The sequence below is a fragment of the Larimichthys crocea genome, chromosome XXI (genome assembly GCF_000972845.2).
Source record: "Larimichthys crocea isolate SSNF chromosome XXI, L_crocea_2.0, whole genome shotgun sequence".
Lineage (NCBI taxonomy): Eukaryota > Metazoa > Chordata > Actinopteri > Sciaenidae > Larimichthys > Larimichthys crocea.
In genome coordinates this window covers 11351369-11364184 of record NC_040031.1, presented here as the reverse complement: position 1 = coordinate 11364184, position 12816 = coordinate 11351369, and the positions used below count along the sequence as shown (strand labels likewise).

Here is a 12816-nt window from a genome sequence, read left to right as displayed (position 1 = left end):
ATAAAGCGGAACGGAAAACAGTAGTAGAGAGCGCATTAGTCAGTTCAGTGATTGGTATACAAAGCAAAGGGGTTTTCCTCCAACTTTCTTCCCCTTCCATGGGGCCCTGGAGTCACAGTTCCAGCGCCAGCTCGGAGTTGGTTAGAGCTTGTTTTCAGTATTTTGGGTGTCACAACTTTATTATATATGTACAAGGTGGAACTTCTTTTTTTTTCATGGAGCATGCATGAACCAGAACTATAAATCAGTGCTCAGATTTGTTTGATTCTATATATTTTTTTAGAGGTTTTTGGTGCTGTGTATCACATTCTGAATCTTGATATATAAAGTTTTGTTTTTGCTTCTTTCTAACTGAAGATTAAGGACTTTCTTGGCTTGTCTTAAGGACAAGAGTTGAAGTGCAGCAAGGCAGAAAGAGAGAAGTAGAAAAACCTACGACGGGATTCAAGGGTACATCCAGAAAAACTACGGTACTTATCTCCCTTTCCACCTTAAAAATATATAAATTCGGTCATTGAGACAAAGTGGCAGGTGAGTTTTGGAAATTTTCAACAGCCGGGTCCTCTAGAGGACAAAGTTTCCTTGTCCTGTTTATAACATAGTGCCAGTCATCATCACCACAAGTGTAAACACTCGTGGCCACCAGCAGGTGACACTTTCCCCTTTGTTCACTGGAGTGCCATTTGTCTGTGATGGCATGTCCTTGTACTTAATGGATATGAAGGTTCCAAATCTCCAGTGTGTTGTTGTGTTGTCGAGATGTAATTTCTTATGCAATCCAATCCACCTCTGTCCCCGGGGGTATGAGTGCATGTCCGGGATGAAGGGGAGGGGGGGGGCTTTAAAAAGCTTTCCCCTTCACTGCTCCACCAACAGGCTTGTCTTGTGTAGAGAGGCCATTCAACTGCACTGCTGGGCTCTGCCGGTCTTTATGTGTGTGTATGTGTGTGTGTGTGTGTGTGTTTTCCTCTGGTTTGGCAAGACCTCCACCAGTATTCCAGCCTGAACTTCTCTCCAGCGACTTTCATCTGCTGATTTCCTTCTCCTCTCCTCTTAACACACCCCACTTCTCCGCACCTTTGCGGTTAATGAAGTCGTGTCTGTGCTGCGGTGCTCTTATGTCTGCATGCTTCGCTGCAGCTCGCTTATCCTGCAGATTTTCTTCCGCGTTTGTGTGAAATCGTCAGAATCCAAATCACGTTTCGTGGCCACACAAACAAGAAAACTGACTCTGGAGAGGCAGAAACTTTTAAAGTATGTCTACATTTCAAACCGTGATCTTACGATAGGATAGGCGCACAACAAACCTGACCCCGGCTTGGCTTTTGGACCGAGCAGTGGCCTCCACAATCCCTTGACGAAGTTCCTTCATATATCTTTTCCCTTTCCTCTCTTGTCAGCAACATAGCCTAACCATGGCTTGTGAGCGGTGAAGAAAAGGAAGGCCCGTTGAGGTCAGCGGCAGTGTTACTACATCAGCTAGCCTATACTACATCAGCAGTGGCTGTATAGTGTCGTCGGTTGTAAATCTCATGTGCTGTGTCATGTGAAATTTGTCTAGCGGTGTGCCTGCCTCCGTCTCTAAACACAGATTGCCGTCTTAGCGGCGAGCCACTACATCCAGAGATTTCTTTTTGTGTCCCACTTTCGGCAGATGGTCAAAAGACATGACGGGTGTTGCAGCAGGGGCTGGTGTCCAAAGTGGTGTGGTCAGTTAATGTGAAGGGCAAGGCATACTGAGTCAGTAGCCTTGATACATCTCTGGTTTTAGTCCTTGACGCAGGGATGTGTAGATGTAGTGGGGTATTTTTTATGAACTCTTGTACCTGCTCTGAGCAAAGCAAGGCGAGCTTCTTCTTCCCTACTTTCTTGGATAGTGTAGCAGACACTTGCCACTAAACTCCATTAGACATCTGGTTTAATATTCCCCCATTCTTCTCTCCTGGATGTTTTCAAGTTCATTGAGGTTTTTCTGGTCACTCCAATTTTCCACTGGCAGCTTACGCGGCTATCCCAGGGTGGTTCCTCCTGGAGGGCTGTCAGGACTCTGGGGCCAGCCTCTGTAGGGCTTTCTGCTGCTGTTATGGGTGCTTTTTCTCCTCCGCATTTCATCAACCGCACGGCTGTTTAGCAAAGCAGGGCCTTCCTTTCCTGAGGGAGTAAAATAATGTTGCACAGACAACATCCAACACAAGACAACAGAGCATCGTTGTTCAAATCTGGGGTGTCTTGGTTGTGGTTATATTAGTATTTGTTTTATTCAAAATCTTTTGGTTTTTGATTTCTGTCACTTTGGGCCATGGAGATGAATTATCTATTCATCATGCATTTTATTTTTGCTGACCTGAAAATAAGTCTCGCCGCAGTTCAGGCATAACTGTGCAGTGAATAACTTTAAATTTTGTTTTGATGTTTTTGATCGAAAGATTCGTCACACATAATATGATCTGCTATGGACTGAATAAGCAAGACGGAGACTGAACGCAAACACGTAGATATTTATACCCAATAGCAACATATTTTAAGTGCTAAAAATCTGATTTCCGATGTCTTTTATTGGTTCGTTGCACAAAGAAAAAAGAGGGTCTTGATCGCCACAGTTCCATGGCTTGTGTAATTGGCTTTCATTATGTCCATGCAAAAGCTTTGGCAGTGCCAGACCCACCAGGGGGTGACAACCAGTACAAGCCCCATCATCATCATTTTCCCCATGAGCAGCACAACTCAATGGGCCTAGAAATGGGCATGCATCTATGGCTCAGGGAACCACCCTTTCTCTGGAAACTGCTTTTATCCTGTTTTAAACATTACAGTGACGCTCTGTTTGTGCGTCTATGTGCAAATGTGTTTTTAACAGTGTATGTGTGTGAGGGTGGAGGGTTTGTGTGAGCGTGTTGTGTATTTTTATTATGCGGCCGGTCACATTTTGCGTGCATATGTATGTGTGTGTGTATGGCACGTACATGAGCCTGCATCTGTGCGTGTGTGTGAGGTGGGGGCAGCAGAATGTTACCACAAGCTGGTGGGGCACAGCTCTACTGCTAACCAAAGAAGCAAGTGGTTGTGAGTCAGTCCCCACCGGGCAAACCTGTGGCCATGGTGTTAGCTGTGCTGTGCCAAGATAGGAAATTAACAGTGGCTTTGGGTGAAAACGTCTCGGAGAGTTCAGAAGGAAAATACCCCTGAGACTAGAATAAGAGGTGCAAAAAGTCCCTCTGAAGACAGAAGAGGAAATGAAAAAAAAAAAAAACCCAGCTGCAAATGACTGCATATAAACAGTTAATTTAGAAGTACTTAATGCAAACGACTTTATAAATGCAGAGAAAAGCTCCATAAAATCAGGCAACAGACAAATACATACACCGACACGCGAGCGCATTTCATTTTTCTGCTTTATGCAAAGCAGACATTGCTAGGCGAGACTCCGCTAGCAGCCTTGGCTCTATCTGACCGCACTGTCTGGGCCCATTAAATAAGGTAAAATAAGCAAAGATTTTATGTCCAGTAACTTTTAAAATTGTTAAAAGTTTATTTGGTCAGGCAAAATGACACAGTACACACTGTGTTTTCTTGTCTCTCGTGTCTGAGGCGTGTTTTGTTTCCTCATAATTTCCACTTTATTGTTGTACTTGTGCCGCTGCACATGTAAACATTTCACCCCGTTTGTTCACTTTAGGATATTATTTCTGTTTTTGGTGGACGCGGCTATATGTGTGCCTGCAATATCTGACAGTTTATTTATTTGAGGTTCTGGATGTTTTCAAAAAATTCTGTTTCATTATTTGGTGTGTCACCAGATTCGGTGCTCCAGTTTGCACGGAGAAAGTTCTGTGTTTTCGTTTTGAAGCTACACCCCTTTTGAAAATGTCTCGTAAGTCTGTCACATCTGACATGTATGAGCATGTAGTCCAATACAGTGCACCATTTTTTATTGGTTTATATTCACAAATATCATAATTCATCAAAAAATATTGTAGTTTTTCACCCTGGATCATATTTTACTTACAAATAAATCAGTTTTTGAGGAATCACTGACCACAGAGGATTTGATATATTGCTTGGTCTTCACACCCACGTCTTTTGCAATGTGCATCAAGTCACAACGTCCAGAACACTGGAGCTGCTGTTAATGTCTGAGGTAATACAGTAAAGTTTGTTGCCAAATTGATCTGACAAGCTTTATGGCTGTTTGTCTGAAAGTCATTCAAGAAATGATAAATCATCAAGGGCGCTTTTGGCTCTCTGACGTGGAGAAGAAAATTAATTTCACCTAGAGAGATTCAAATAATCGCAGCTGAGTACATTACACAACATACATCAAAAGACTTACAAAACATTCCTCTCTTTTCTGCGGTTAGCCTTGATTCTGCTGCTTGGCCCCTTCCAGATTACTGCCAGTTGAAGGGAGACCGAGGTTGTAATAGCCCACAGTCTGTTTTGGACTAGAGGAGGCCTTTTAAGCCAGCCCTCCATAGCTATTAGAATTAGAGTAGTAGAGGACTCTGAGAGATTCAGAAAGACAAACGAATGGTATGGTAAGGGTTGTTGTCACTGACCTTTTGGCTGAATGTGTCATGAGGCTGTCTTTGCATCTTAAAACCATCATTAATGTTCCATTATTCTATGATGAAAATGTGATTTGTTTTTACGCTGAAATGCTCAGTTGATTTGATAAGCAGTTAATCATTCTGTGGGCACCACAGTGGTGCGTTGGTTAGCAAAAAGCAAAAGGTTATGGGGTTTCGAACCCACAAACCGGCTGGGGCCTTTCTGTGTGAACTTCCTATGTGTCTTCTCCCAGTGTATGGGTGGGTTCTCTCCGGCTACGCGGGTCCAAATACATGCAGGCGTATAGGACGGTGACTCTAAATTGTGTCAAAAAAGTGTCAGTGTGATGAACTGGTGAATTGTCCAGGGAGTATCCTGCTTCTCGCCCAATGGCAGCTGGGATCCCTGCAACCCTGATAAGAATAGGCGGCTACGCAAAATTAATAATCATTTAGGTCATTTGTCAAGAAAACATTTGCCTGACTCGCCCTCTCAAATAGTAGATCTTCCATTTTTATATGATTTTTTGTCTTTGCGAATAAGGTTGTTGGTTGACAAAGCAAGAAATTTGGAAGCACCACATTGAGCTCTGGGCTTCTAACAGCATATTAATCAGCATATGGATCAGCAATCGACACAAGACAACAGAGCATTGTTGTTCAAACCTTGAAGTTTCCTGCCTGTGGTTATATTAGTAAATTTGTTTTATTCAAAAACCTTTTTGGTTTTTGATTCCTGTCTCTTTGGTGCATGGAAATGTATTATCTATTCATCATCCTGAAAATAACTTTCACCGCAGTTCAAGCGTAACGGTGTAGTGAATAACTTTGATTTTGCTTAGATGTTTTTGATTGAAAGACTCGTCACACATAATATGATCTGCCATGGACCGAATAAGCAAGACTGGAGACTGAATGTTTCAAACACAGAGATATTTCTACCCAAGAGCAACAAATTTTAAGTGCTATAAGAAGAAAAAAAGAGGGTCTTGATCGCCACATGATCAACAGTCAAAATTTATTTGGTCAAACGTGTAGACTCTACTTTCTGATGGTGCATTTTACATTTCATCCCGTGGCAAAAGCCCAAGCAGTCAAAGACAGTAATCCTTCAACTTGAGGGGTTACATGTTGAGATACAAATTGCATTAATACATTTTTAACACAGCACTACTGAACACACAGCACAGGTAAAATATATATCTGCTGTTTAGGTTTAGCTGCTGATCTCATCCTGTGCAGTCTTGGTACCATCTGGCTCTTGCTCCCCTGAGTGTCTTCTTACTTGTCAGTGAGCGGTGTGAAAGAGGCAGTGAGACCTGCAGACCCCAGCTGTTTGCAGTGTGGGCAGCAGTACAAGGTGCTCCTGTAGAGGAATTCAGCACTTTGGACAGCACCTAAACAAGCTCTCCCCACACTGGAATTCCAACACTGCACTCTCGCAGGCTGGGCCCAAGGACTTTGCGGTCGGAAATGTGACCACATTTCTACCAAGGTGCAGGAGGGAAGCAGTTTAGGAAAGGGAAGGGAAAAAAATTGGTAGCTTATCAAGATGATGTAGCAGACTTGGAATTTCTGTGCTGTTTATCGAGGGCAAAAAAAAATTTCATTATGTGACTTGAGTGGCGCGTTGAGAAGTGTGCTGTGCATAAAGTGACAGTGGTTTTCCCCTCTTTCAGGCAGTCGGGAAGCAGCATTCACCTACGCCATAACAGCGGCAGGGGTGGCCCACGCTATCACAGCGGCGTGCAGCCAGGGCAACCTGAGCCAATGCGGCTGCGACCGGGAGAAGCAGGGGTATTACAATCAGGAGGAAGGCTGGAAGTGGGGAGGCTGCTCGGCTGACATCAAGTACGGAATCGAGTTCTCTCGCCGCTTCGTGGATGCCCGCGAGATTAAAAAGACCCCACGCCGCCTGATGAACTTACATAACAATGAGGCAGGGAGAAAGGTAAAGATGTTTTTTTGTAATCTTAGATGCGTTGCCACAAGTGTATAATCTACAAGTGATCCAGAGAGAAAGACAGCAAAACCCCAAAAAGTCTTTTTGAAAGGACGATATTATAAAATGAAACATCTCATTCCCCCTTATGCGATTTAACGGATCATTTTGATTTACTTTATAGGCCATTCTTCCTACCAGTCATAACAACAGTCAGCAGGTTTTTTGCTGAGATATGATCAACATTTTTGTGTGAAGTCGCTTATCTTCCAAATATATCCAAATGTAGGGGTTTAGATAATCTGCCTAAACTGTCTAAGTCTGTTTACAGCTCGGCAGATTGTTGTTTTACTGCTCATGTTTCTTACCTCACAGATCTCTGCAATAGTACGCTGTTATCATAAGTGATGATCCGAGTGAAAAACAGAACTATCCTTCAAGTGAGCCTCGAGATGGATGACATGAAATAATATTCCTCTAAAGAAAGAAAACATTACATGACCCAGTACCTGACAAATGTGTTCGTGCATTGGATGCATAGATGCTTGTGTTAATGTGTTCCTTTGCAGAAGAGCAAACAGTCCCAGATAAAGAGCTAAAAGTCACACAGTCATGTCATCAAAGGACTGTGATTGACCAAGTTGCGGATTGATTGATCGCCCAGTTTGCCTTTCAGCAGCTTGCTTTTCCTCCAGCCAATTATTGACATTTCTTTCCATTCTAAGAGGGCGTCTTTTATTTCTGAGAGAGTGTTGGCAAACTTCGTTATGGACATGTTTGTTTGCTATTAGTCATCCCAGAACAGTCAGAGAAAAAGTGTGAGAGGTAAATAATAGAGAAGAGATGATGTTATGTTGATAAATGGATCTAATTAATAACTTGAGCTTTATCGTGTCCACTGGGAAAATAGGGTCAGGCCAATAGTTGCCAAATGGAGGACTGCCATCCCCTCTTTCCAGTTCCTTTCATGGAATTATGAAGTGTAAAGTCAGGAACAGGATATTATTGCAGTTCTCTGCACAATACCAAAACATGTCACTGCCATTTGACTGCGTCTATTCAGGGTGTGAAAGCAGGCCGACAATGCCGGTGTTAACACAGCAGACTGATAGGGTCTGTGTGCTGCATGCCAGGGTGCTGGCATGTTGGACTGTCAGGGTTAGAGTTGGCACTGTTGCTGCTCTCACTCTGGGGCTCGGAAAATCAGTTTTCAGAAGGATGTGCAAAGGTCAGATTTCCTCTTTGCAGAGACGGGAGGAAGATGAATTCTTATTTAAACTTGAGGAGATTATTCAGGATCTGAGAGGTCTGAGCCTTCTGTCTGAGCAGAGTTTGTTTGAGCCCACACGTCGTGCATCCTGAGTGGATACCGGCTCCCCAACCAATATGGGTTTGTTGAGGGTGATTATTTGAAAGCGGAAAAATTGAAAATATGATATGTGATATTGAGCAGAAATGAAAACAAACATCGGATTTTGCACCAGTGCGACTATGGAAAGGTCCTCAGAGGGCTGCTCTCTTGAGCAAAGAATATTTAAGTTGAATACTCACAACATGTTAAATAGTTTATTCTATATATATTGTTTACCAATTCTCGTTGACATTGCCGAGAGCTGCTGCTTCTCTCGTGTCTGTGTAGCTTGCAACAGTATTCTGAATCACAGTGCAGTCTGCTGATTAAACTTTGCAATAGCACCAGTATATTTCTTTGTGCATTATATACCGGGAAAGAAACTGATTTATCAAAGCATTAGTGTTCTTCAGGTCTTGGCAGTTAGCAAACAGCTTTTACCACTGTCCTCTGGACTGTTGCAGACCATGAACTGCACGTTGCCTAGACAGATTGCCATCAGATTTGTAAGCTGGTCAACAAATATGTGTAAAAAAAAGTGTATTTAGACACATTAAGACCAAGAAATGACATGTTTAAATGGGGCCTTAGTCAGTTTTTTAATTAAACCTCGGTTGTTTTTATGCAGAAGATTTTCTTTCTTGTGTAAAATACGTAATGCCTTGTTTGTTTGCCCCGTCCATTGCCATCGAGGTCTGTTCCTACTTATATCATGTGCCAGCATTTGCAATGAGACTTGTTGGAAGAGAGAGAAAAAAAAGAAAAAGTTTCTCACCACCAATATATTCAAGACAAATGAGCTGATAAAATGATCCTGATTTCGATGAGGGAGGAAATTGTGCCTCGAATGGGATCCAGCTGAGATATTGTTTTCTAATGAGTGATAAGAAGCGTCATTGAAACAGAAAACTATAATTACAACAGATTTCGTGACTAAACCGAATGTAAAAGAACACCCAGTAAATCACAAGCTCTCTTTAATCTGGCAACAGTGCTATGTGTTTGACAAAGTGATCTTTAGATGGGAATCTGGTCATATTGGACTAATTAGTAACAGATCAGAGGCTTTGATGGACACAGTTTAAGTAAATGTTTCCATGCATCTGTCAGACTCCTTATGCCAGGCATTCCTTGTGGTTTTTGTGCTATACATTTTTGGAAATCCTCGTTCTGAATCAACATCCGAGGCAAGATGGATAGCTGACCCCTGCTTTTATGAAGTCGGAGGGGGGAGCTCATGTTTTTTTAGTTAAATTGTCCTCAAATCAGGAAAACTGCGATCACATGAGTCCGTGGACAAGACGGACCGAGACGTTGAACAACCCTTGTGTACATTTCATAAGCGTCTGATAGAAAAGATGACTTGTGCCGCTGGCGAGGCGAGGTGCCAGGAAAAAAAGTGCACTGGAAAAATGCCCTGCCAACCAAACTTTTACATTTCATACAACAATGACACATGCTTCGTTCGAGCAAGTCGAATGCTCCTAATTTGGTTAAAGGATTCATGTCAGGACTATTACAGACGTGTTAATATGTCCCATTCAGACTCCACCCCCATGTTCCTCTGTTCTTTTTCCTTTGAGAGCAGTTCAACAGAGAGCGAAGAGGGTACAGTTTTTATTTTGAGGTTTTTTAGTTTCTTAGTCCCACGGGGCAAGGGATTGACACTTCAATACTGACGACAGCACTCAATATTTCCCATATGTCCTGGGATTAGGCAGCAAAGAGAAGACATTGTGTGCCATATGTTGGAGATAACCTCAAAGAGAGAAATTAAGTCTGAGTATGGGCATAACCTAAAAAAAAATATACATATCATTGCATCCAATATGGCTCTCTGACTAAAAGCATCTGAATCTATAACTGTGATCCACTTTCAAGCATGTGGCAACATCGCTTTGTTCTGTTTATCTCTACATTGTTTAAGCAGTCAAAAAAGCCTCGAGTCTCTTGTCCAGCTGTAAACAATTAATTGAGTTTGTCTTTGTTTTGTACTGCATGCGCATGTAATGACAATAATCTGGATTCAAATTATCCAAGATGATTGATAGCTGTATGAGATCCATGTTTTTTTTTTCTTCTTTCCCCTTGTTATTGATGTGGTTTAGGGAAGGTAGACAAAATTACAGGCTGGAATATTACCAGTAAGTGCAATTTTCCCTCCCTCAGGACATGCAACTGCATGTCATCCATGACCGAAAATTCAGATACGCTTGGATTTGTCTGCTCCAACAGAGATCCGTCACTCTGTACTCAATCAAGCACAGTCACCACTTACTAATGCAGATAAGAATGCCCGATTGCCATCACAGTTTTTGCACAAAAAATTCAAATAAACAACTTGACGACTTGCTTGATTTGACATATTTTTGCATTTGTTTCCACTTGCACAGTGGCACGGCACGAAACAAACATTCAGACAGCATCTAGGTGATGCTAAATTACTCACTGATAAAGTTGGAATGCAGAAAGAAAAAAACTAAACTCATAACTGGTATGTTGCTCTTGTACTTGCTGTGAAGATCCGCAACAAAGCTTAAAGTGTTCCAATCCACGTTGCAAATCTGTCTGCATGTCAGTAAATCAGTGGTGAAAAAGCATGGGAACACTCAAATGTTCAAGGCAAAAATGGGTAGCTTTTTAGGTTGCATGCCAATATCTAAAAATATGTTCACCCAAGTTATAAAATACATTATTTCTCCTACCCTTAGTCAAATATAGACAAGCAGATAGTTGATAGTAGACAAATCTGCATAAATATGGAGGCTATTGAAGGTATTCATACTTTAGGTGAACAGACCTTTTAGGACAGACATTGGATTTGTCCATTTATGTCTTTAATTTGGGGTTTTGAGTCAAATTTTCTGTCTTCATTTGAAGGAGTTCTACAACTGTTTTTTTTTCTATCACTCTCCAGGTACTAGAAGAAAGGATGAAGCTAGAGTGCAAGTGCCACGGCGTCTCAGGCTCCTGCACCACCAAGACCTGTTGGACTACACTTCCCAAGTTCCGCGAGATTGGCTACGTACTCAAAGACAAGTACAACGAAGCTGTGCACGTGGAGGTAGTCCGGGCTAGCCGACTGCGCCAGCCCACCCACCTCAAGGTGAAGCAGACTCAGGGCTACCGCAAGCCCATGGAGACAGACCTCGTCTACATCGAGAGGTCGCCCAACTACTGCGAGGAGGACGCAGCCACGGGGAGCGTGGGCACCCAGGGACGCCTGTGCAACCGCACCTCGCCGCATACAGACGGCTGTGACCTTATGTGCTGTGGGCGGGGCTACAATACACACCAGTACACCAAAGTGTGGCAGTGCAACTGTAAGTTCCAATGGTGCTGCTTCGTCAAGTGCAACACGTGCAGTGAGAGGACGGAGGTGTTTACCTGCAAATAAGGACGCAAGGAACTCAGTGCCAGGAAGTGAGGCGCCAAGGACTAGCCGAATGAGGAAGACTCAAGCGAGCGAGATAAAAGTGTGACGTGGACCAGTGAAAGATTTTGAAATAAAGGAATGGAATTTACACTATCAGCTCTTCATGGCATCGTTTTGCACAGCAGAATCTATCTAATTTCTTTTCAGAAAGTAAATGCTAAATATCAGTAGGTAATACCCCAGAACTTTACTGTCACATAGAGATTGTGCTCATGTACTGATGTATCCACAGTGAAGTTGGGACTACAGGTAATGAATGAGGCCCTCGTTGGGAACTGTGCTTTGCACTCTGGGATTTGTAATTGTTAAATTCACAAGAGACTCATGCATGGAGAGGAAACACAGTAACCTGGGAATTGATCAAAATGACAGCAGCTGATGAGGTTGTGACTGGGAAAGATTTGTCAAGTCTTTGATTGAAAACTTTTTAAAAAAAAAGGTCTTGTTTGTATTTTCACTAAAGGGGAGCAAAAGTGAATCTTGACATGAATGACCCCCCCAAATTGGCTGGGGCTTATGTTGGAGGTTTGTAGAAATGAAGAACATTTTGTAAGTATGGTGCGTTGGGGTGCGCCAAAATCTTGAGTGGAGAACTCTGTTAAACCCTCTGCTGCCAACTGGAATATGGTGGAGTATGTTAGTTTTCCAGTCACACTGGAACTGTCTGTTCTGAACACTGAAAATAAATTGTTTATTTATGTTATAGTATCTTAAAACGAAGCACTAACGGGTAGAGATGTCTTTTTTGTACTAAGTGTAAAGAAAAATACTTTTTAGAAACTCTGACTGAAGATGTGTGTCTATTAGAAAATGACTCCCCCTTCCCACAACCCCCCCCAAAACACCTAATCTTTTCTTAAAAAGAAAAAAAAAAAGGTTTCATTGCTACTGGCATGTTGACGACAAAAAAAAAAAACATCATTACAGTGTGTTTCACATTCAAACACCTTGGTTCTATTTTACTGTAGCATAGTTTGTTTGCAGTCATTTCCCCCGAAACAGTAAAAAATATATATATATTTGGATGCTTTTGCAGTTTCAGTTAATAGACAGTAGCAAGAAAACTCATTTAACTGCAGAGATCCTTCCTCAATTCATTAAAACATGAAACTGATATATTGCTGGATGTGTTGTAGAGTGCTGCACTGATATTTTCTATTCAGATACGACTCATGAGAATTTAATAAACACCCATTTGACTCAGTTTGGCAGTTTATTGCTAAAATATCAGTTGAAGTTGAAGCTTTAGTTTTAAGAGGATTAGTTCATTTCAAAACATTTTTTAAAGCTGTGGTCAGTGGAGTGATGGTTTTAAAGAACTGCACACACATGCATACAATAGCAGAGGTATATTTATGATTATTTGTATTATTATTATTTAGTCTGATATGCTACCGGACAAAAGCTAATAGTATTTTTTCACTTAACACAAAAGCTGACTTGGGTCTGATCATTTACACTTTGTTTGTTCTCATTAGTGCTATACGGGATTATTTTTGCTCCGAGCTAGATTATCAACGTTAAAGGAATTCCAGTGTAT

At 41.9% G+C, this 12816-nt stretch overlaps 1 protein-coding gene across 2 annotated transcripts in view; it reads left to right on the top strand.

Annotated features, from left to right (window-relative positions):
- Positions 1-12479, top strand: part of wnt7bb (wingless-type MMTV integration site family, member 7Bb) — a 30167-nt gene extending 17688 nt beyond the window's left edge. For both annotated transcript variants that reach the window (XM_010733430.3, XM_019265785.2), the window contains exons 3-4: positions 6227-6498; positions 10758-12479. In XM_010733430.3, the coding sequence (XP_010731732.1) occupies positions 6227-6498; positions 10758-11237 (752 nt within the window). In that variant the 3' untranslated portion in view covers positions 11238-12479. The remainder of the gene's footprint in view (positions 1-6226; positions 6499-10757) is intronic.
- Positions 12480-12816: the final 337 nt, after the last annotated feature.